The following is a 22,702-nucleotide window of genomic DNA, read 5'->3' on the forward strand; positions in this document are numbered from 1 at the left end:
CACCAGCACAGGAGGCAGTATCTGGCCATCGCACCATGTCCTTTACCATAACATATCTACTCCCATGCCTTCCTGCAGCCAGCAGATTGGGGCTCCAAGGACTTGGTTGTGTTCAGTAGCGCTAGGAAGCATCCAGTTCTTGGAGTCATGCTCTTTAAAAATGGCTGTATCCTGCCTTTTCCCGGACTGTCAGAGAAAAGGTTCTCATCTGGGAAGCCTGGACCCGGGTGGTGGTCTGCCACTTACCACCTTACACATCCCATATATATATATATATATATATATGCATGTTCAATTTAGTTTCTAGCTTCTAGGTGGGAAGAAGCGAACGTGTTTGAAAATCAATTTTGATTTTCACTATGGTTCTAAATAGAGACAGTTCCAACAGGTTTGAAGTTTGCCATGAAATGACTTTAAATATTTTCATCAGTGCTGGAGCTGCCTGAATTGGTAGTTTGTCTATCTAAATCCTTTGATGCGCTGTACCATAGAGTACAACACTACCTGGATTAGTTTGTCTGCAAGTAGGCGTGGTGGGGCAGACTCCATGTTTGGGGAGCTTTGGTTTTCGGGGGGATTTCAGTGACAGTGAAAGGTGCTGTGCTAACAGATACTGAAATTAAATCTTTCCAGTTAGCCACAAAATAGGTCCAGATCGGGAAGTACAGACTTCTTCATTCCTTTCCAAGAGGGACCGGAGATTGAATTCTCCTGCTCATTCAGTCCTCATTTTTTCTGAGCTGGACTTTCACACAGCTGGTCACGAGCTTTTTAGTTTTAATCATGAGGTTGACTGGTCCACTTGGAACTCAGCTGAAACTGTAAATGCATTTCATACAACACCCTGAAGAGTCATCATATGAAAATGGTTTCAGGTTACTGCCAGCCCAGGCTGAATTTGAACTGGTGACCCACCCTCCAGTATCATCTATCGTATATCAGGTATTCTCAGTGTCATCTATCGTATAAGTCAGATGTTGAAATCTTGTGTTTCCAGAGATACTTTTAGCATACTAAATGTGCTTCCAAAGTTCTGTGTTTTGCCCTTAGGTTTCAGCCGTTCAAAACACCAGCATGTTCTCTGTTCCTTCTGAATGCGGGTGGGAATGGACACACCTAACAGCCAGTTAGAGAAGAGACTGCATAACTTTTAGCTAAACCATTCTGTTTTGTTTCATTTTCTTTCAGGATCCAACAGCTGCATCTATTTCGGACAGAGATTGTGATACGAGAGAGGGAGAGACTGTAGCCATGAACTATAAGCCGTCCCCACTTCAAGTGAAATTAGGTGAGTCTCTGCTGATGGAGAGTGAAAAGGCTGAATCCAAGGTCTGAAATATGGTGAGGTGCTCGTGGGATCACATGCAAATCTCCATGCATGTGGCTGAGCATGCCAGCTCAGCTCAGACAACTCACAGAGCAGTTTATCAGTGTGATTGTGCTGCTCAGGGAACTGACCTACAAACATGCAAGGACCCTTTATCTTGGGCTGCGGTAGAGGAAGGAAGCTATGCCTTGAAAGGAAGGCATAGCTTTTTAAACCTACAGATTTTTATCAAGCTAAGATCAAGGCTTGGCCAGAAAAAGAATGAAGATAATATAGAGGGACTGTAAAAAGAAGAAAGGGTAACTGCAAATAAAAGGGAAAGGATCAGAGACTTGGACTACCAGGAAAAGATAGAGCTGTGTTACTGTGAGGTGGAGGGTATGATTATGAAGAGATGTTCTCGGATAGATAGGTTTTACCCAAGGACCTGCAGTACTACTGCAAACACTGGTGTTGGCCTCATTTATAAGAGGAACCTTAAAGAAACACCAGGAAAAGGCTGGGAAGCGCTTGTGCAGTCTCAAGGCTCTGCCTGAGTATGTGGTAAATTGAATAATCAGACAAATCTGGTCATGGCAGTGCAGAAAGGAATGTCACAGAGTAGACCCATGGATGGCAAAGGAAAAGAAAGTGGTTCAATAGGCAAGATCTCGCTGAAAGAGTGACTAGGGAGGAGAAGACAAAGTTGGATATGCAAATGTAGCAAGATTATGCAGCAAAGTGGAGGACCTTGAGCTACTGATACAGGATACGAGCGAGTGCATTGGGACAGTAGATCTGCCCTGCAATCGCAGTCATGAGCACTCTAAAACCAGTGGCTGCTTTTCAGGAAAAGGCAGGGAGCAGCAGTATGTGTTAATGATAGCACAACTCATGGTTTAGTAAAAGATTATCACTGCCAGCATGCCATATGCCACCAGGATCCTTTTTCACTGCCAAGAGAGTTCTATAATGTTATTAGAGAGATAATTACTACTGCAATAGTTGTTTTGGATAATTGAACATCAGGAATCAGGTTGCAGAGCAATTGATATCATTATTGGTAAGTCTGAGATATTCTTGCATTTCTAGGCAATAAAAATATCCTCCAGAGATTCACTAACGTGACAGGAAATGGTGCTATTTTAGACTTGGCTTTGGTAAGTCATAGGACATTATAGAAGACCTGATCGTAGGAAATAGATTTGGATTCAGGGATAACAAGTTCAATTCATGCAAATTAAATGAAAAGGTAATTTGAGATAGATCTATAACAAAATTCAGTTTTATAAACTAAGTGCTTAAGCAAAGCCAGTAGATTGAGAAGCCCAGGAACTCAAAACACATCAGGTAGTGTTGAAGGAGAAAGTATCAGAAGAAAGGAGATTGCTAATGGAGTTCTCCAACAGCCATTTCATTTACATGTTCATTAATGACTGACACAAAAAGCAAGAGTTGGCAAAGAAAATTTAATCATAACAGCAGCGATGAAGTTACAATAAGAAGTCCAAGGGTAATCAAGAGACTTCAGGGCCTTCAGACAACTGGTTAAGGGATCAGGAACACAAGTAGTTTTTTCCTCTGTCCTTCCAGTTGCAGGGAATGATGAGGGAAGAAACAGGAAGAGCCAGCAGGTCGATAACTGGCTCCGTGACTGGTGTTACCGGCAGAATTTGGGGGTTTTTGATCACGGGTCGGTCTACACGACACCAGGCCTGCTGGTGACAGATGGGGTACACCTGTCTCAAAGGGGGAAAAGGATCTTTGTGCAGGAGTTAGCAGGGCTCATTGAAAGAGCTTTAAACTAGATTTGAAGGGGGAAAGGGATAAAACCAGGCTCGCTTAGAGATATAAGGGTGGGAGCAGCACAACAATGTTTGAGGGACGGTGTGCTAGCGAGGTCCTTCAATCTGCTCCACGATATGCTAAGTACACTGGAGCGCGTTTGAAATGTCTCTATACTAATGCGCGCAGCACCTTAGCCATCTCAGTGGGGGTAGGGGATGGAGATCCACGTGGCAGCAAAGACACAAGGGTTACTGATGTGTTAGAAACCACGGAAGCACCTGAGAACAGTCACGTAGGAATTAGGGCTTCTCCCCAAAAAAAGGTGGCAGGATCAATAGCCCAACTGAAGTGCATCTACACCAATGCATGCAGCATGGGCAACAAACAGGAGGAGTTGGAAGCCATTGTGCAGCAGGAAAACTATGATATAGTTGCCATCACGGAAACATGGTGGGATGACTTGCACAACTGGAGTGCTGCAATGGATGGCTATAAACTCTTCAGAAGGGATAGGCAAGGAAGGAGAGGTGGTGGGGCAGCCCTGTATATTAAGGGAGTGTTTTGACTGTCTAGAGCTTGACGATGGTGATGAAAGGGTTGAGTGTTTATGGGTAAGAGTCAGGGGGAAGGCCAGCAAGGCAGATATCATGGTGGGAGTCTGTTATAGACCACCCAACCAGGATGAAGAGGCAGATGAAATATTCTATAAGCAGCTGGGAGAAGTCTCACAATCACTAGCCCTTGTTCTCGTGGGGGACTTCAACTTCCCGGACGTCTGCTGGAAATACAACACGGCAGAGAGGAAGCAGTCTAGGAGGTTCCTGGAGTGTGTGGAAGACAACTTCCTGACACAGCTGGTAAGTGAGCCAATTAGGGAAGGCACTCCACTGGATGTGGTGTTTGCGAACAGAGAAGGACTTGTGGGTGATGTGATGGTTGGAGGCCATCTTGGGCATAGCGATCACAAAATGATAGGGTTTTTGATTCTCAGGGAAGTAAGGAGGGGGGTTAGCATAACTGCTGCCTTGGACTTCCGGAGGGCAGTCTTTGGCCTGTTTAGGGGCGTGGTTGACAGAGTCCCTTGGGAGGCAGTCCTGAAGGGCAAAGGAGTCCAGGAAGGCTGGACATCCTTCAAGAAGGAAGTCTTAAAGGTGCAGGAGCAGGCCGTCCCTATGTGCTGAAAGATGAGCTGGTGGGGAAGAAGACTGGCCTGGATGAACAGAGAGCTTTGGCTGGAACTTGGGGGGGGGGGGGGGGGAGTTTATGACCTCTGGAAGAAGGGGCAGGCAACTCAGGAGGACCACAAGGATGTTGTGAGGCTATGCAGGGAGAAAATTAGAAGGGCCAAAGCCCAACAAGAACTTAATCTGGCAACTGCCATAAAAGACAATAAAAATGTTTCTATAAATACACTAACAACAAAAGGAGGGCTAAGGAGAATCTCCATCCTTTATTGGATGCGGGGGAAACATAGTGGCAAAGGCTGAGGAAAAGGCTGAGGTACTTAATGCCTTCTTGGCCTCAGTCTTTAACAGGCAGACCAGTTGTTCTTGGGGTACCCAGCCCCCTGAGCCAGAAGACAGGGACGGGGAGCAGAATGAAGCCCCCATAATCCAAGGGGAAATGGTTTGTGACCTGCTACACCACTTAGACGCCCACAAGTCTATGGGGCCGGATGGGATCCACCCAAGGGCACTGAGGGAGCTGGCAGAAGTGCTCACCAAGCCACTTTCAATCATTTATCAGCAGTCCTGGCTAACCGGGGAGGTCCCAGTTGACTGGAGGTTAGCAAATGTGACGCCCATCTACAAGAAGGGCTGGAAGGGGGATCCAGGGAACTACAGGCCAGTCAGTCTCACCTTCTCTGTGCCTGGAAAGATCATGGAGCAGATCCTCCTGGAAGCTATGCTAAGGCACATGGAGGACAGGGAGGTGATTCGAGAGAGCCAGCATGGCTTCACCAAGGGCAAGTCCTGCCTGACTAACCTAGTGGCCTTCTAGGATGGAGTGACTACATCAGTGGACATGGGAAGGGCTACAGATGTCATCTATCTGGACCTCTGTAAGGCCTTTGACACGATCCCCCACAACATCCTTCTCTCTAAACTGGAGAGGTATGGATTTGATGGGTGGACTGTCCGGCGGGTGAGGAATTGGTTAGATGGTCGCATCCAGAGGGTAGTGGTCAACGGCTCAATGTCCAGATGGAGATTGGTGATGAGTGGCGTCCTGCAGGGGTCCGTATTGGGACCGGTACTGTTTAATATCTTCATCAATGACATAGACAGTGGGATCGAGTGCACCCTCAGCAAGTTTGCAGATGACACCAAGCTGAGTGGTGTGGTCGACATGCCTGAGGGACGGGATGCCATCCAGAGGGACCTGGACAAGCTCGAGAAGTGGGCCCGTGTGAACCTCATGAGGTTTAACAAGGCCAAGTGCAAGGTCCTGCATCTGGGTCGGGGCAACCCCTGGTATACAGGCTGGGGGATGAAGGGATTGAGAGCAGCCCTGCCAAGAAGGACTTGGGGGTACTGGTGGATGAAAAGCTGGACATGAGCCAGCAATGTGTGCTCGCAGCCCAGAAGGCCAACCGTATCCTGGGCTGCATCAAAAGAAGCGTGGACAGCAGGTCGAGGGAGGTGATTCTGCCCCTCTACTCTGCTCTGGTGAGACCCCACCTGGAGTACTGTGTCCAGCTCTGGAGCCCTCAGCATAAGAAAGACACGGACCTGTTGGAGTGGGTCCAGAAGAGGGCCACAAAAATGATGAGGGGGATGGAACACCTCTCCTATGAAGAAAGGCTGAGAGAGTTGGGGTTATTCAGCCTGGAGAGGAGAAGGCTTTTGGGGAGACCTTATTGCAGCCTATCAGTACTTAAAGGGGGCTTATAAGAAAGATGGGGACAAACTCTTTAGCAGGGCCTGTTGCGACAGGACAAGGGGGAATGGCTTTAAACTAAAGGGGGGTAGATTTAGACTAGATATAAGGAAGAAATTCTTTACTGTGAGGGTGGTGAGACACTGGAACAGGTTGCCCAGAGAGGTGGTGGATGTCCCATCCCTGGAAACATTCAAGGTCAGGTTGGATGGGGCTCTGAGCATCCTGATCTAGTTGAAGATGTCCCTGCCCACGGCAAGGGGGTTGGACTAGATGACCTTTAGAGGTCCCTTCCAACCCAAACTATTCTATGATTCAGTGATTCTATAAGGAAGACGTTGAGGTGCTGGAGTGTGTCCAGAGAAGGGCAACGAAGCTGGTGAAGGGTCTAGAGACCAAGTCTTATGAGCAGCGGCTGAGGGATCTGGGGTTGTTTAGTCTGGAGAAAAGGAGGCTGAGGGGAGACCTTATTGCTCTCTTACAACTACCTGAAAGGAGGTTGTAGTGAGGTGGGTGTCGGTCTCTTCTCCCAAGTAACTAGCGATAGGACGAGAGGAAATGGCCTCAAGTTGTGCCAGGGGAGGTTGATTGGATATTAGGAAGAATTTCTTCACCGAAAGGGTTGTCAAGCACTGGACCAGGCTGCCCAGGGAAGTGGTTGAGTCACCATCCCTGGAAGTATTTAAAAGACGTGTAGATGTGGCACTTAGGGACATTTTTTAATGGTGGTCTTGGCAATGTTAGGTTTACGGTTGGACTCGATGATCTTAAAGTTCTTTTCCAACCTAAATGATTCTATGATTCTGTATTTGGGAGACATCAGTACAACAAAGACTTAGAAATGCCATAGAGAAAAAACATGAAAACTGGAATAATAGAAATGAGAAAAATATGACAGGAGAAACTCAATCTGCTGTAAACTGGAATTTACCAACTGGAGGTGACTTCGTAAGAGGAAGCCTGTTACATAGTTGATTGCAAGGTAACTAATTATTAAAATGGACTAATACATGAAAATATGCCATAGTCACACTTCTACAGAGTTTACCAGCTTTTTTCCAAGGATCAGATACAACAGAATGATTCCTTTTGCCAGAACTTCTGCTTTTCCATATAGGGAATATTTTATTCCATTTAGCCACTGCTGAATGCTACTATCCACCAGTAAAGAGGCAAAGGGAGGTATTGGAAGAGTCTGAATAGTTTTTCCAGTAGGTAGAGGTGTACCATTGCCAGGACTTCCTTTCCAGCTAGTGCTCCTTCCCAGTGAATACTCAGTGCTGATCACAATATGCTTATGAAAGTAATAATGGGTAAAATCTACCTGCTTAAGAGGAGTTGTCTGACAAGGCTGATGAGCATCTTTCTGCCTTGTCTCCAGAGAGAAGTCTGCTCAAACACCTCTCTCTGCCTGTGGATACAGCATGTGTCTTTAATTAGGTGAACACATATCTAGTGGCATTTGGATTGACTCTCTGCTCTTAGACATACCCAGATGAGTTCTAGGTTACCTGGGGCAAAAACGAGACTAACGGTATTGTCTGTAGCCAGTGTAACATGCCTTTAATCCACATCAGCTCCTGCTGCTATTATTCTTAAAATCTGCCCAGCCTTTACAATTTTCAAGCAGTTTAATGGCTCGCATCTCCTGGCTTTGGCCCCCGTTCCTCCAACTCGATCTTTTGTCTCTTCTGCATTAAACTCATCAGGATTTGGATTGGTTTTTTTATTCTCTTTCAGCCTAGGCAAAGTTAAGGTATTACATAAACATTTAATAGTTTAACTGATAGTCATTGTTGGGGATGGTAGCAACTGGGGGTTTAATCCTATTGCAGGTTTTCCATATGGATAGCGGCATTTTTCACTGTTAAATCAGAATCAGTTGTTCAAATGTCAGATGCTCTGCTGGAAGGTTGATAAATGTCATTTTTTATTCTGTGAAGATTCGTATATAAATCTGTCATGTGTGCTTGCTGTAAGCTTGGCTCAAATGAGCTCAATTAAATACCAACCCAGCATGAATACAACTTTTGTTTCCAGAGTCCACAGTGACTGAAGTGTGACAGAAACAATGTGCTGTGCCGCATGCACTGAACACAGATTTATTCTGCTGCTTGAATGGTCTTTTCCTTGGTTGTTTCTTCCCCTCTGAATAAATACATTTCATGGCCACATGTTTGCTTGGGGGTCAGTTAGATACAAAAAAACTAACCCGGTGGCTTATATTTCTAGTGACTTCCTAAAGGTTACACCTGGTTTGTAAGTGGAATAGTAAAACATTTAGCTTGCTGCTGGGGCCACATCAGCAAAGTGGAGAACCTCACACCAAGGGAAAATAACATCTCCCGGCTCACGTAGTTCAAAATCTTAAACCCTTATTGATATTATATCCATATTAATTATGTATTTCTTTCTTTTCTAATACTCCCACTTTATCTTTCTGTCAGGAACTGCAGGGCTCAGCCATGCTTCTTTCTTTCTTGCAAATCACTTGATAAGGAGGCTCCTGACAGCACTATGGGGGGCTGGGTGTCCATTAGTGCTTAGGAGGTGTCTCCAGCACATCCTTATTAGGAGGCATATCCAGATAGGAAGGCAACAGATCTCCATGGGATCCCCAGGAGATGAGATATTATTTTAATGAAGCTTATGCCATTTGTTTTTCTATTTTGCATTTTTAATTTCCCTTCTCTGCACTGAAATCCCCATCCAGACAGTCTGTCTGTCTTACCTAGCAGTCAATGATGTGACAGCGTTAAAAGAGAATGGGCAACGTGGCAATTGGTTGGATTGTTGCAGAGCAGGCTACTGTGGTGATGAGGGACTGTGGCAGTGGCATCTTCGTCAGCACATCCACCACACTGGGAACTTGGCAGTAAATCTCCCGCATCCCTGTCTGCAGATGAACATACGGGAGAGAGGCAGACAGATAGACTCATAGCAGCCTTCATCCCTCTGATGTAAGCACCTCCTCTCCTTGGACTAGATAGAGAATAAGGCACTGTTTTTGGAAGATTGCTCAATGGGGTGCCTGAATGTATGTGAAAAGAGAGTGTCTAAGTTAGGCAAACTGGTTCCCACCTTAAGACTGAGTGAACTACGTACAGATGAGGTCTCCTGCCATATGACCAAGAGGAGGCCTAGTTCATGTTGATGCAGGCTTGAAAGTGTTTATGGTTTTTGTTTTAGGTTTTCTTTGCAAAGCTTCTTGTAAAAAAAAAAATGAGCTGAATTGCAAATGTAGCAATTTTCCTGCTTTCCTAGCTACTGTTTTATTCCCCTCCCAGCTTAGATCTTATGCTGGTGTTTATCTTAATACCAAAAAACATAGTGGCTGATACTAGTCAGCCCCATAAGGAGAAGTAAGTGTCACAAAGTTGCCTTTGGTGTAAGCTGCTGCAGCAGCTCAATTATATAATCTACCAGCCTAACCAGAAACTTTCCTTGCTTCAAGAGGCAGGAAGCTGTCATAACACTAACAGAGCAGAGCTATTTCATTAATTAATAGGGTACTAACGCTTTCCTCCTGCCAGCTGCATTGTAGGATGTTGCTTTTTTTTCTTTAGGAGACACAGCACAGATTGCTCTTGGAGCAGGTCAGCCACAGCCCAGCTACTGCTGGGAAGGAAATTCTGCTCGCTGGGAGCCTGGACCTATTGCTAGGGTAGGCATAAAAACCTCTTGAGTCACCCCAGCCTGGCCTTTTGGCTTTCTGCGTGACAAGGAGATGAGAGCAACTGAATGGCCATAGCGGGGCCTGAGCCAAGCAGATGGCTCAGGGAGAGGTGAAGGAAGTCTCAGTAGAAAAAGCTGTTCTCTGACAAATAACCATAGCACTCACCCTTCAAGGAGAGATCTCAGATGAGACTACCAAGGCTTCTTGTCTGCTTCTGCTTCTTCCTGTATCAGTCCCATCTCTCCATGTGAGATGTTGACAGGGATTGTCCTTGAATTTTGCAAGATGCTGTTGCTGGTTCTGCGTAAGCTAAGAGGCTTGCTGTTGATCAGTAGAAGGGAACCCTTTGGTATTCAGAGCTGGAGAGTAGCATGTGGAGACATGAATGGTGGCAGTGTAAAGCCATGCCCTGAGGGAATGGGCCCAATCCCTACCTGTTGCTCATCACTCTGTCACTGTGCTCCTCCATGTACAAACATCCTAAGATTTTACGTGGTGACAGCAGAGAAGTTCATATCTCTGGCTTCCGCAGTCTTTAGCTGGGGATGGGGATTCTGCCTGGGGACACCAATTAGGTGCGTCTACTTCCAAGCACCGAATTACTTGTGCTATTGGATTAATTCCTGCTTGTTAACAAACGAGATTCTCAAAAACCTCAAGCAGGTAACTGGAATGATGTTCACTTAGAGCAAGTAACTCTGGTAGGGGTAAAACAGCAGCAGAAACCCTGTCACAAAGAAATGTAGCATGTTGTTCCCTGGTGGGCTTGACTCGGACAAAACTGAGGATCTAATTTATGGCTGGGCCCCATCTTCATGGAGACTGGAGTGAACAGAGGAGATAATCCATTTGGGGACAGAGGCTGACGACACAAGCTGTGGTGTTAGCTCCTGCCTTCCAGCCTGCTGCTGCGCATTCATGACAGATATTAAACTGCTGTACAGTCAGGGAGGAGTAGTACTGGGAATATCAATCAGTGAGCTGAGAACTACAAAGCCCTCAGGGTTCAACATAACAAAATTGGTGCATTTGTGGTTGAAACTTTACAGATGGTCTCTAATCCCAGTAAAGAACAGACTGCCTTTATCTCCCCATGTTGCTCCTGAAACTGATCTTTCAATTTGTGTCGTTATTTAACCCCCCTTTCCTGGGGTTGGGTGTGGGTTCAGAGCTTGTTTTAAAGCATCTCCATCAAAGAACCACAAAGCACGCAGCAGAGCAACCTATCCCAGTGCTGTTCAAAAGGATGCCTTGCTCAGAGATCCCCTTCCAGGGCTGCTTTTGCCACGGGTCAAGATGAAAAACTGACGCTGAGAGATACGGTCCCAAACAGAGCAGGCAGCAAGCATCTTGCATAGGCTGAATGGCTTGGTACCTGCCTGTATCTGTGGCTCCTTTTCTGCATCATCTCTTCCCAGTCTGCTTTACAGCTTGTGACTACAGAAAACAGAATAATAAGGGAAGGTTGAAGTAGACTGGACAAATCAATGCCATTAGTGTATCCTTTTGTCAGTACCTCAAGTACTGTACTATTCCTGGTTGCTCTTCTGTAACAAGGCAATTAATGCTAATTAGGTACAGCAACTGTTGTTTCTGGGAAGAAGCTCTGTAGGTAAAATTAGGGAAACATTTTATAAAAAAGCTGTAACTCTTAAGCTAGGTCCCCAGGTTCCAGCTCTATTGACAAAACTGCAGATTTCCATATCCATAACTGTTTGCATGGCAACCTCAAGTGACATCATTACCTTAAGTGCACAAAGCCGTTTTCGTTCCCTGGGAGCACCCATTTCCTTGAACACAGTCTGTGCTTTGTACGGGTGGGATGAGTAATGTGGAAGCCAGAGCACAGTGGCAATATAGCACTGCTATTGATTTTCTTCATTAAGATAGAAGTGCAGCCTACCACTTGGAGGTCTCTTGGGGCTTGGGAGGAATTTATTTAAACATTATTTCATGTGTTATTATTCTTTCCATTTATAAGAGAAATTGCGTATGCACATTTATTGTAGCATCCTTCCTGTAGGATATCTCCAGGCTCTTTTTTGGAGGGGATGAGAGATTGAACAGCTGCATCATGTTAAGGGCAGTAGGGCTGTCTGCAGACAGAGCAGCAAAGATGAGGGCAGAAAAACAGTTGTGACAGGCATATTATTGCAGATTAGTTAGAGGAGAAATAGAGGGGTAGAAGGGAAAAGGTGCATGAAACACTGTAGCTGGCACAGGCTCTGGTAAACAGTAAAGCCATTAAGAGAAACTGGAACAGAGCAATTCACTGGAGTTCAGCAGAGAGCTCTGGGCAGGAGGGAGTATGTAAGTGGGTGAGATGGAGGGAAGGGAGGTACCAGTCAGCAAAGCACAGGAGCAAAGCATGGGCACATGAATATGAGCATGATGTTCACCAGATGTGCCTAGTCTTTCTGTCACTGCAATTTGCTTGATTTGTTATGCCACCCCACCAGGGCTTTACTGGCCTTCCCTGTTACCGTAAGTCGGCAGATGAAAAACTCTCTAAGACTCAATTTGGAGTTTTAGAAAGCAGGCATTCTTTATTGCGGCGCCGGGCGCACAGGGGATCGCTCCACCTAGTGTGCGCACCGGGCTGCTCAACTATGGGAGTTATGTACAATCAGAATATACATATTCATTAGATTTCTAAGAAATTATTAGCATATTCATGTTATTTCTTGGAACTCATTAACATATGCAAAAGTCTTTAACGCATGCGCTCTTATGTTCATTGGTGGTCTTCCAGGGTCCTCTGGTGGTCATCGATAGTCTTCCTCACTGTGTCCGCTAATTGAACTCAGTCTTTTCACCTAGTTGCAGTAGCTGATTTCAGCATAACTTCCTTATCCATTCCACCCCTGTACACAGAGCTTCAAGGATTCCTTTTATCTATGGAATGTCCAGTCTGCAGAACATTTAGCTACTTCGCTTCGACAAAGAAAACCGTATGTCTCTTTAGTATTTCGGTATCAATCCCTCCTTTTCTTTTGAGGATTTGTAGCTAGCAAGCTGCAATCCTCATTTCATTAAGAGAGAGTTAATAAAGTTCAATGATAAATGGGACAGTGCGCTAAGAGCAGAGTATATTAATAGTATATGCTAAGCTGGGTTATTTGTCTCATCATGTACCAAACCTTTATGTACAGTATAACTATAAGCAGTAAACATATTGAGATCAGAGTTAGTAAAATTACCACTGGATGAAGCATAAGGTTAAGGACTCGTGTTGCTGTCGGTGACCATCCGAAAAGAATTTCCCACCAGTGATGTTCTCCATCTTTCTTTACTCTTTCCAAAATTTGATTTATTTCTTTTGTATCATGATGAACAGTGATTAGAGTTTTGTGTCCATGGTTTCGGACACGTTAATAGTTTCTTTACCAATGTAAGATTCATTCCAATGGGAGCAGGCAATAAGTCTTCACTTAATGTATAATTTGATTGCAACAATTGATAAGATGTAACAGGAGCGGAATAATTAAAATCACATCCCATAATGTTAGTAAAGTTACAAACATATATTTGAGCGGTTGCTTGTATCTACAGTAATTTCATCTACAGAAATGAAGTCACAAAGGGTTCTCATACAAACACATCCTTTTCCAATATATACGAGCACAGTTTCAGGTGTTTCATTGGGATGTATTTCAAAATGACAAACATTTTGCTCAGTGTCGAGACAAATGTCTTGGGCTTTGATGGTGTTACTTTCACAAATAAATCCCTGCTGTTCTCGTACAACGCATGTGCTAACATAGACAGTTTGACATTTGTTTCCATTTTGTTGGGCCCATACTCTATGTTCTAGTGGATAGAGTATAGCTCCGTTGTGATTTAATCCTAATGCAATAATTGGGTATATGGTGTATACTGAAGCATTGTGAATTGTTAAAACAAAAGCTGTGACCTTATTATTGATAGGGTCATAAGTGAAATTAACTAAATACCACCAAGATTGGAATTCCTTTTCAAATTTAGTTGCATTGTCCCAGATTACCTTTCGAATTTCAGTGGGTAAGGTGCCCTCTTCTCCTTCTCTTATAATTGCTGTATGTGTAGTTAACAGGATTTGAAATGGTCCTTTCCATTTCTCTTGTAGCGGTTCGGAAGTCCAAGATTTGATGTATATCCAATCTCCAGGCTGAAATGGATGTGCTGGGGAATCAAGACCTATAGATTTATTTAAAATCACATATCTATTTAGTTCTCGTAAAACTTTCCCGAGGGCAATTAAGTAATTTCTTGCATCACTTTCCCCTTGTATTCGCGTCTCTCCTGGTAGTCCAGGTATTTGGTACGGTCGTCTGTACGTCAGCTCGTACGGGCTAAGATGTTGCCTACCTCTTGGTTGAACTCTAATTCTTAACAAAGCCAGAGGTAAAGCTTGTGTCCAATTCATTGAGGTTTCCTGACATATTTTGCTTAACTGAGTTTTAAGGGCATAATTCATTCTCTCTACTCTACCACCAGATTGAGGCCTATAAGGGGTATGTAAATCCCAACTAATACCTAATAATCTGCTTATTTCAGTAATTACTTTGGCTATAAAATGTGGACCTCTATCTGATGACATCCCTAGAGGTACTCCAAATCTTGGAATTATTTCTTTCAACAATATTTTTACTGCATCTTTCGCCTTATTGGTGCGACATGGAAAGGCCTCAGGCCAACCTGGATATGTATCCACGAGGACCAACAAATACTTTAGCCCTCCTTTTCTTGGCAATTCGGTAAAATCTATTTACCAATATTCCCCAGGTGCCTGTCCCTCAGCGGTTTTTCCAAATTGAATTTTATTCTGTGTTTTTGGATTATTCCTACAGCATATTTCACATCTTTGTGTGACTGATTTAATAATTTCTACCATGTTCCTGCTAATAACTGACTTCTGCAAATATTTTAGCAAATTTTCAGTTCCCCAATGCACAGCGTTGTGTTCTTCCTTTACTAAATTATTCATGAGGGAATGAGGTATGACTACTAGACCTGTAGGTGTAATTGCCCATCCATCCTCTCGCCTTTCTGCTTGTAAAGTCTCGATTAATTTTAAATCTTGCTTATCATAAATAGGGCTTTTCTGGAGGGAAATTCTCTTTTCTGGCACTATAGCTAGCACTTTCTCCTCTATGCCTTTTTCTGCAGCCTGCTTTGCAGCTAAATCAGCCAGTTTATTTCCTTGCTCTTGAGTGGTTCGTCCTGACTGATGAGCTTTACAATGCATAATAGCTACAGCAGCAGGGGCTTTTACACTTTCTAATAAACTCAAAATTTCTTCCTTATGTTTCACCTCTGCCCCTTGTGCGGACAATAGTCCTCTTTCTTTCCAGATTGCTCCATGCGCATGCACTATTCCAAAAGCATATTTCGAGTCAGTCCAAATATTTACGCGCTTGTCTTTACTTAGCTGCAAAGCCCGAGTGAGGGCAATCAATTCAGCCTTTTGGGCAGATGTTCTAGTGGGCAATGCTTGTGCCTCTATCACTGTCTCGACAGTGGTAACTGCATACCCTGATACCCGCTTTCCTTCTTTCATAAAACTGCTGCCGTCCGTGCATAGTTCCCAATCTGGATTCTGCAAGGGAACGTCCTTCAAGTCGGGCCTGCTTGAATAGACTTCTTCAATGGTCTGCAGGCAGTCATGTTCAAGTTTACCTTCTTCTTGTTGAGCTGAGAGGAACATGGCAGGATTAATTATGGCAGTAGTCTTTAAGGTCACATCATCTGGTTCTATTAGTACCACTTGATATTTTAGCATTCTACTAGGAGACAACCAATGTCCACCCTTCTGGTCCAATACTGTAGTTACCATGTGTGGAACATAAACAGTTATTTTCTGTCCCATGGTGAGCTTCCGAGCCTCTTGTATTAACAGTACCGTTGCAGCCACTGCTCTTAAACATCTGGGCCATCCCTGGCTCACTGGATCCAATTGCTTGGAAAAATATGCCACTGCTCGTCTACATTCTCCCAAGCGCTGGGTTAAAACACCTAAGGCCACTGCTTGTCTTTCATAAGTGAATAGTTCAAAAGGCTTTTCTAAAATAGGCAGCCCTAAGGCTGGGGCTTTCATCAAGGCCCTTTTAAGTTGAATATATGCATTCTGACTTTCATTTGTCCATTGCAGGGGACCTTTCGATGATTTCAGTAACTCATACAAGGGTTTTGCCATCAGTCCATAATTAACAATCCATAAGCGACACCATCCCACTATTCCTAGAAAGGTTCTCAATTCATGAATGTTTCGAGGTTCTGGAAGTTGGCAAATAGCTTCTTTCCTTTCATTGCTTAACTGTCTCTGTCCTTTCAGAATTTCAAAGCCTAAATATGTTACAGTTTCTTTTGCAATTTGAGCCTTCCCTTTTGATACTCGATAACTGCTGAGTCCGAGGAAGTTTAATAGACTAATTGTCAGTTCCAAGCATTCTTCTCGGGAGTTCCCGGCTAATAGTATGTCATCAACATATTGTAACATTGCTCCATTTCTATTATTTTGCCTCCATAATTCTAATTCTCTTGCTAGTTGATTTCCAAAAATCGTTGGACTATTTTTGAATCCTTGTGGTAATACTGTCCAGGTATACTGAGTCCTTCTTCCCGTCTCAGGGTTTTCCCACTCAAAGGCGAACAATTCCTGACTTCCAGAGTTAAGTGGAATGCAGAAAAAGGCATCTTTTAGATCTAAGACTGTAAACCACCCCTGATCTTCAGTGAGAGCAGTTAATAGTGTGTATGGGTTTGCTACCACTGGGTGTATATCCTGGACAATTTGATTCACTGCCCTCAGGTCCTGGACTAACCTATAAGATTTCCCGTCAGCTTTCTTAACAGGTAAAATTGGAGTATTATACTTAGATTCACGTTCTCTTAATAACCCATATTCTAAAAATTTCTGTATAATAGGTACCAATCCAAGTTTAGCTTCTAACTTTAAGGGATACTGTTTCAGTCTTACCGGTGCTGATCCCGATATAAGGTCTATCCTTACGGGTTCAGCCCTCTTTGATTTTTCCGGGTATTTCTCCTGCCCAGACGACAGGAATCACTGCATTCTTAGCTTCAGCCGGGATTTTTCCTTCCACCTGCTCAATTTCCTGCAATAATAATATTGAGGCTTGGACAAATTTAGATTCAGGCATTGACACTTCTACTTCTCCATTTTTGAACTTTATTTCAGCCTCTAATTTTTCTAATAAATCTCGGCCTATTAAAGGTTTTGGTGAACCTGGCAGATACAAAAACTGATGCGTTACCGACTGTTTTCCAATTTTAAATTTTAAGGGTTTAAAGAAAGGTCGTGTCTCTGGCTTTCCTGTCGCACCAATAATTCTCACAGTATCATATCCTAACTCATGTTTCTTTGTGTTCAAAACCGAATAGGTGGCCCCTGTATCGACTAAACATTCTATTTCAGTTTCATCTTCCCCCAGCTTAATTTTAACCAGAGGCTCTGCTGGGGAAGATCCCTCCGGTCTTTTTCAGTCTCTCACCTCTACAGCTAACACAGGAGTGTCTTGTTCCCCCAATTTCTGCAACGATGGGCACTCTCGTTTCCAGTGTCCCTTTCTTTTACAATAAGCACACTGTGTCTCTCCTATTGGGAACCTTGGGAATCCTCTACCACGTCCTCTTCCTTGATAACCACCTCTAAATCCTCCCCTAGGTCCTTCTCGAGGTCCATAAGTTCCTCCTAGTACCACAATCAGTCTAGCATTTCCCTTTTCTTTCTGCTGATCTCTGTTCCTATAAATCACCCAAGCCACATCCAACAATTTTCCCAGGTCCCTGGCATCTGCTCCTTGTAATTTCTGCAGCTTTCTTTGGATATCATCAGCAGACTGCCCAATAAACAAAGTTGCTAATTGATTCTTCCCTTCCTCTGATTCAGGATCCAGAGTGGTTATACTTCCAAGTAGCTTCTTTCAATTTATTTAGGAAATCGGTGGGAGACTCCTTTCTATCCTGCTTAATCTCGTATAATTTTGGCCAATTTATCGCTTTTGGTATAAGAAATGCTATACCAAACAGAACCCACTTCTGATATTGCATTAATAACGTTTTCTGCCCATTATCATTAGGGTCCCAGCCAGGATCTGCCGAGGGAAAATGATGCTCCAACTGTCCTTGTAATGTCCCTGCTGCTATTTGGGCTTCAACCTGAGTCCTTGTCATTTTACGAATCATCTCCCTCTCTGTACTATCAAACAATACTTGCATGATAACTTCAGTATCTTTCCAATCTGGATTCTGAGTTTTTTATCATCATTTCAAAAGCATTAGCCACTCGATCGGAATCATCCCTATAACTACTGGCAGCTGCTTTCCAGTTATTTAAATCTGTAATCAAAAAAGGCACTTTCACTATAACCGGACCATCATTCCCTACTGCTTGTCTCAACGGAGCTTGCAACGCGGTTCCCCGTTGGTTATGAGTTCTCCTTGCCACCGGTGTGGCCCCTGCAGCATCTCTCTTGGGCTCATTGTCCAATCCACCCTCTGCCCCAAAGGGCTCAAGTTCATGGTTCTGAGGCCTCTGCCTCAACCCTGGAGCCACTAACATCCCTAAATCCTCTTCCTGCTCATTCTGGGTCAACTTCAAACATCTCTGTCCAATACTGCATGCCGAACAACACCTCTTTAACCCTTTCCCTTTTTCTTTCTCTCGTTTCTCCTTTTCCAATGCCAATACCAGAGGATCAGTTGGGGCCAAATTAATTCCACACTCCTTTTACCACTCAGGATGCTGCCTCAATGTAAAGAACATATCAGCATACAATACCTCATCCCATTTTCCTTCTCTCCTTAGAAACAGCATTAGTTGTAACAGAGTATTATAATTCAAAGTACCATTCCTTGGCCGCTTTTCTCCATCTTCTAGTTTATATAGTGGCCACCATTGATTACAATACTTAATTAGATCATCCCTTTTTGCGACCCCACCAGGGGATCCTGCAATTTGTTTCCAATACTTTAAAATACAACCCAAAGGTGTTTTCTTTAAAATTCCCCCACCCGTGGATGATCCAGCAGATGATCCAGCACCCATTTTATATACAGGGAATCACACAAACAAATCTTTCGTACAACAATACAAATAACTACAAACAAATACTTACAATAATAGAATCACACACAGACGAGCCTTTTGTACAGCAACAATAATGCAAATAACTAATTACTATATGAAACAAATACTTACAATAATAGACAAGTATTTACAATAATTGTTACCGCAGTTGCTCTTGATGTTTATCTTGAGCGGGGACTCTAACCCCTAGCCCGGGTCTTATACCCAACCCTGTGGAGCTTTCGCTGCGTCTGACGGGCAGGTAGTGGGGACTCTAACCCCTTCCAAAATTTCCAAAAAGAATGCCTTATTACTCACAAAGCAGTGTTCTTTGCTCAGGGGCTCTTTGGTCCGGGGATCGGGAGAAGTCCTCTCCGAGAATCCCTCGGTGCTGGCTGAGGTTCCGCGATCCCAGGATCCGTCGAGGCTCAAGTGCAGTGTCCCATCTGGGTCGCCAAAACTGTTACCGTAAGTCGGCAGATGAAAAGCTCTCTAAGACTCAATTTGGAGTTTTAGAAAGCAGGCATTCTTTATTGCGGCGCCGGGCGCACAGGGGATCGCTCCACCTAGTGTGCGCGCTGGGCTGCTCAACTATGGGAGTTATGTACAATCAGAATATACATATTCATTAGATTTCTGAGAAATTATTAGCATATTCATGTTATTTCTTGGAACTCATTAACATATGCAAAAGTCTTTAACGCATGCGCTCTTATGTTCATTGGTGGTCTTCCAGGGTCCTCTGGTGGTCATCGATAGTCTTCCTCACTGTGTCCGCTAATTGAACTCAGTCTTTTCACCTAGTTGCAGTAGCTGATTTCAGCATAACTTCCTTATCCATTCCACCCCTGTACACAGAGCTTCAAGGATTCCTTTTATCTATGGAATGTCCAGTCTGCAGAACATTTAGTTACTTCGCTTCGACAAAGAAAACTGTATGTCTCTTTAGTATTTCGGTATCATCCCAGCCCTCCACCATCATACGTGCACCTCTCCAGTGACAAGTTACTGGGACCCACGCACCTCACAAGCCGATAGACACACACCCACTCACATCTTGTGTTGCACACGCCACTCTTGGCTAATATGCCTTCAGATAAAAAGTCATGAAGGAGGAGGCTGTAAGGTAGCCAAATCATTTTGATGGGCATTATCTGGCCATCCTTTGGCCACTCCAAATTTCTACGGTACCTGCAGGTCTGATAGTCTAGGGAAGTGAGCTAATCCTGAAGATCTGCTTCTACACAAATTATTTTACTTTGTAATGAGAATGGGCCAAAGCATCTGGAGTCTGAATGGGGGGTTTGTGCCTGAAGCAGGAGACCAGAGCTGCAAATTACAGGTTCTCTTTGCACTGCCCTGACCCACCATAATTTGTCACCTCAAATATGAGAAGCAGCTCAGATATCTTCTGCTTATTTCACTAGCAGAAGGTTGTGAGGCAAAACAAATTAAGCAAAACATTGAGATTCTCTGATAGGAGGAGGGAAAAATTCAATAATTGAAGTAGTGATTAGAATAAAAACTACCTGGTCTAGCAAAGCCTAACCCCAGCAGGCAGCACCACAGCAGTGATAAGCTGCTGGTCTGTTCAGAGGTCTTGTTACACAGTACGTATTACTCTCATCGCTGTTTTCTATGAAGTACTTGGAGAGCTGGTTTAAAAGAGAGTGATGTCCCCAAAGGCGATTTACACCTTGTTCCTAACATTTAAAAGACTAACACCAGCTGAGTTGATAAGGCTGCCTGCTCAGGTGTTGGCATCTTTGACAAAATCAACACTAGTACTAAGTTTTCTGGCTTCTCAGAGCCCTGTGTAGGTTCCACCTGTTCCTCTGGCCCACTGCAGGGGAACATTTCCCCAATTCTGAATTACCCAGGTGTTACTATTTCTGTAATTCCTTCTAATGTCTCCATAGGTAGATGAGTTTCTGTGTATCACTCAAGGGAAGCAAGTAGAGCCCAGTGTAATTAATGTAAACTGGCTCCAGAACAGACCACAGCATCTGCAGACAGTACTGGATGATGCATTTTTTTCTGTGTTTGACTTATTAATTATGAGCCTTAAACTGTACCTGATGGTTAATTGAATTTGTTCTGACTATTCAGTGATGTGGGCTCCCCCTTTGTCCTCTCTGTGCTGTACAGTCAGCTCTTAACCAGGAAAGGTTACTGTGTGCTTATTGAGTGCTTGGGCTAAAATGCTCTGTCAGCAGATCAGGGCTCTATTAAAGAAATAACGTGTAGAAATAACATATGCTTCTTAAAGGGAAGGAATTTGTGCTGGTATAGGAAGTTCACTACAATTCTTGTTTTTTAACTGCTGTCCTTATACACAGAGGATGCTCACAGCACCCTGAAAACTTCTTGTCACTTCTCTGAGATCTTAAAGGATCCTTTGGAGACTAGAGCTCAGAAAAACACACAAACTTCGGTGTGCTACAGCAGGAGAGCAGAATAGGTGAGGATGTCATCGATATCGCATATCCTGGCAATAGCAGGGTCCTTGTTAGGTGAGGATACCCTGGTAGTCTTGGACGCAGACCTCAGCCAAGCATGAACAGAGGAACATCCAAGGAGCCCTTTTCCTCTGAACCTGGGGACAGTCTTGGGTCCAAGTATAGCAGCCAGCGTTACACCCAGCTGTGCACAGCAGAGCTGTGTGCCAGGCACAGTAAGTGATGCAGCTAAAGCACCACCTGCGTGGCCAAGCTCTTAATGTGTCAGTTAGGAAGATGTACTGCATGAAAAGGTGGAGAAGTAGGATAGAAGCAGCAGCAGCAACAAACTAAGCACATTTTTTTGCCCAGTTAGCACAGTCAGACTTCATCACGTCCATCAGTTTGGTTGTGTCACGAATCCTGATTTAGGATCCTGCCGACTACGCCAATTTGTCGCGAATGGGTGATTTAGACCGCTTAAAGAACCACTGTCAAAGGTATCAGCAAAAGTGGTTTTATTGAAATATGATGTGGTAAAAGTGCAACTTAACAAAGTTCAGTGGCAAGGTTCACTCTATTACTTACTGCACAAAGGATATAACAATGATTCAGAACTACCAAGACAGAATCAGGGTTTTAAGGCAATTCTACTGTAAATCCAAACCCATCACGTTATGTTTGCTGTAACTTTGAATTTTTCTACCTTCTGCTCTAAATGCAAGATAATCCCTGCTTTTTCCATACAACCTACATACCCTCTTCTTTGCTTTCTGCTATGAAACTGGTACAATCAAAACAGCAGGTGTTGATGTCTCTTGGAGGAATGATGCAGTTCTCCTGTCTAGCTCAATAGTCTAAAGTTCACGAGCTTAAAAGTGCTTTCTGCCATGAGTAAATGGTGAGCTGGCTATGAGAAGAGAGTTTAATCATACCAGGTGTTTCAGAGCTGCAGGCTGCTGGTAGCCCCTTCACTGCAATGGAGCTCCCAAGTAACACCAGCCGCTCTGTGCCAGAAAACAGCCTCCCTCAGTCCCCCTGTCACTACCCAGCCTGAAAGTAAGAGCAGATTTTAAAAAAAGAAAGATTTTATATGATTTATTTTAAATATTGGTTGTAGGACTAGCAATTTGGGAGAAAAGATGAATAGTACAAGTGAGACAATTGTACTTTGTATAAGTTGATCTGAGAAACAGTGTTTGACATATTAAATGATGCTGTGCTAAAAATATGTCTTGAACAAGGCTAGCATATTTAATTTTTAAAGTGATGCTGTCAGGCATGGGTAGTAGAGTCCAGAACGGAAGCCACTTTTTAAAATGAAGATTTTTCAGGTTTTGCTTACAATTTAAAAAAAAAAAAAAAAACAACCCAGGTATCTTGGGCTTAAAGTCTCTAGTAAACCCTAGCCCTATTTTTTTTTTAAGTTCACTAAAAGAATATGTAATTGGTCATTCCAAAACTATTCACAAATTCATGTCTAATTTACAAGGTGGTTTTGGCTATAAAAAGTTTGGGAGGCTCAAGTCACAAAACAGCTGTGC

At 43.7% G+C, this 22,702-nt stretch overlaps 1 protein-coding gene across 3 annotated transcripts in view; it reads left to right on the forward strand.

Moving 5' to 3' along the window:
* LOC143172028 (protein FAM219A) overlaps positions 1–22,702 on the forward strand; it is a 121,751-nt gene that overhangs the window by 52,821 nt on the left and 46,228 nt on the right. For all 3 annotated transcript variants that reach the window (XM_076361246.1, XM_076361247.1, XM_076361248.1), the window contains exon 2: positions 1,189–1,288. In XM_076361246.1, the coding sequence (XP_076217361.1) occupies positions 1,189–1,288 (100 nt within the window). The remainder of the gene's footprint in view (positions 1–1,188; positions 1,289–22,702) is intronic.

The sequence above is a fragment of the Aptenodytes patagonicus genome, chromosome W, assembly GCF_965638725.1.
Source record: "Aptenodytes patagonicus chromosome W, bAptPat1.pri.cur, whole genome shotgun sequence".
Classification (NCBI taxonomy): domain Eukaryota; kingdom Metazoa; phylum Chordata; class Aves; order Sphenisciformes; family Spheniscidae; genus Aptenodytes; species Aptenodytes patagonicus.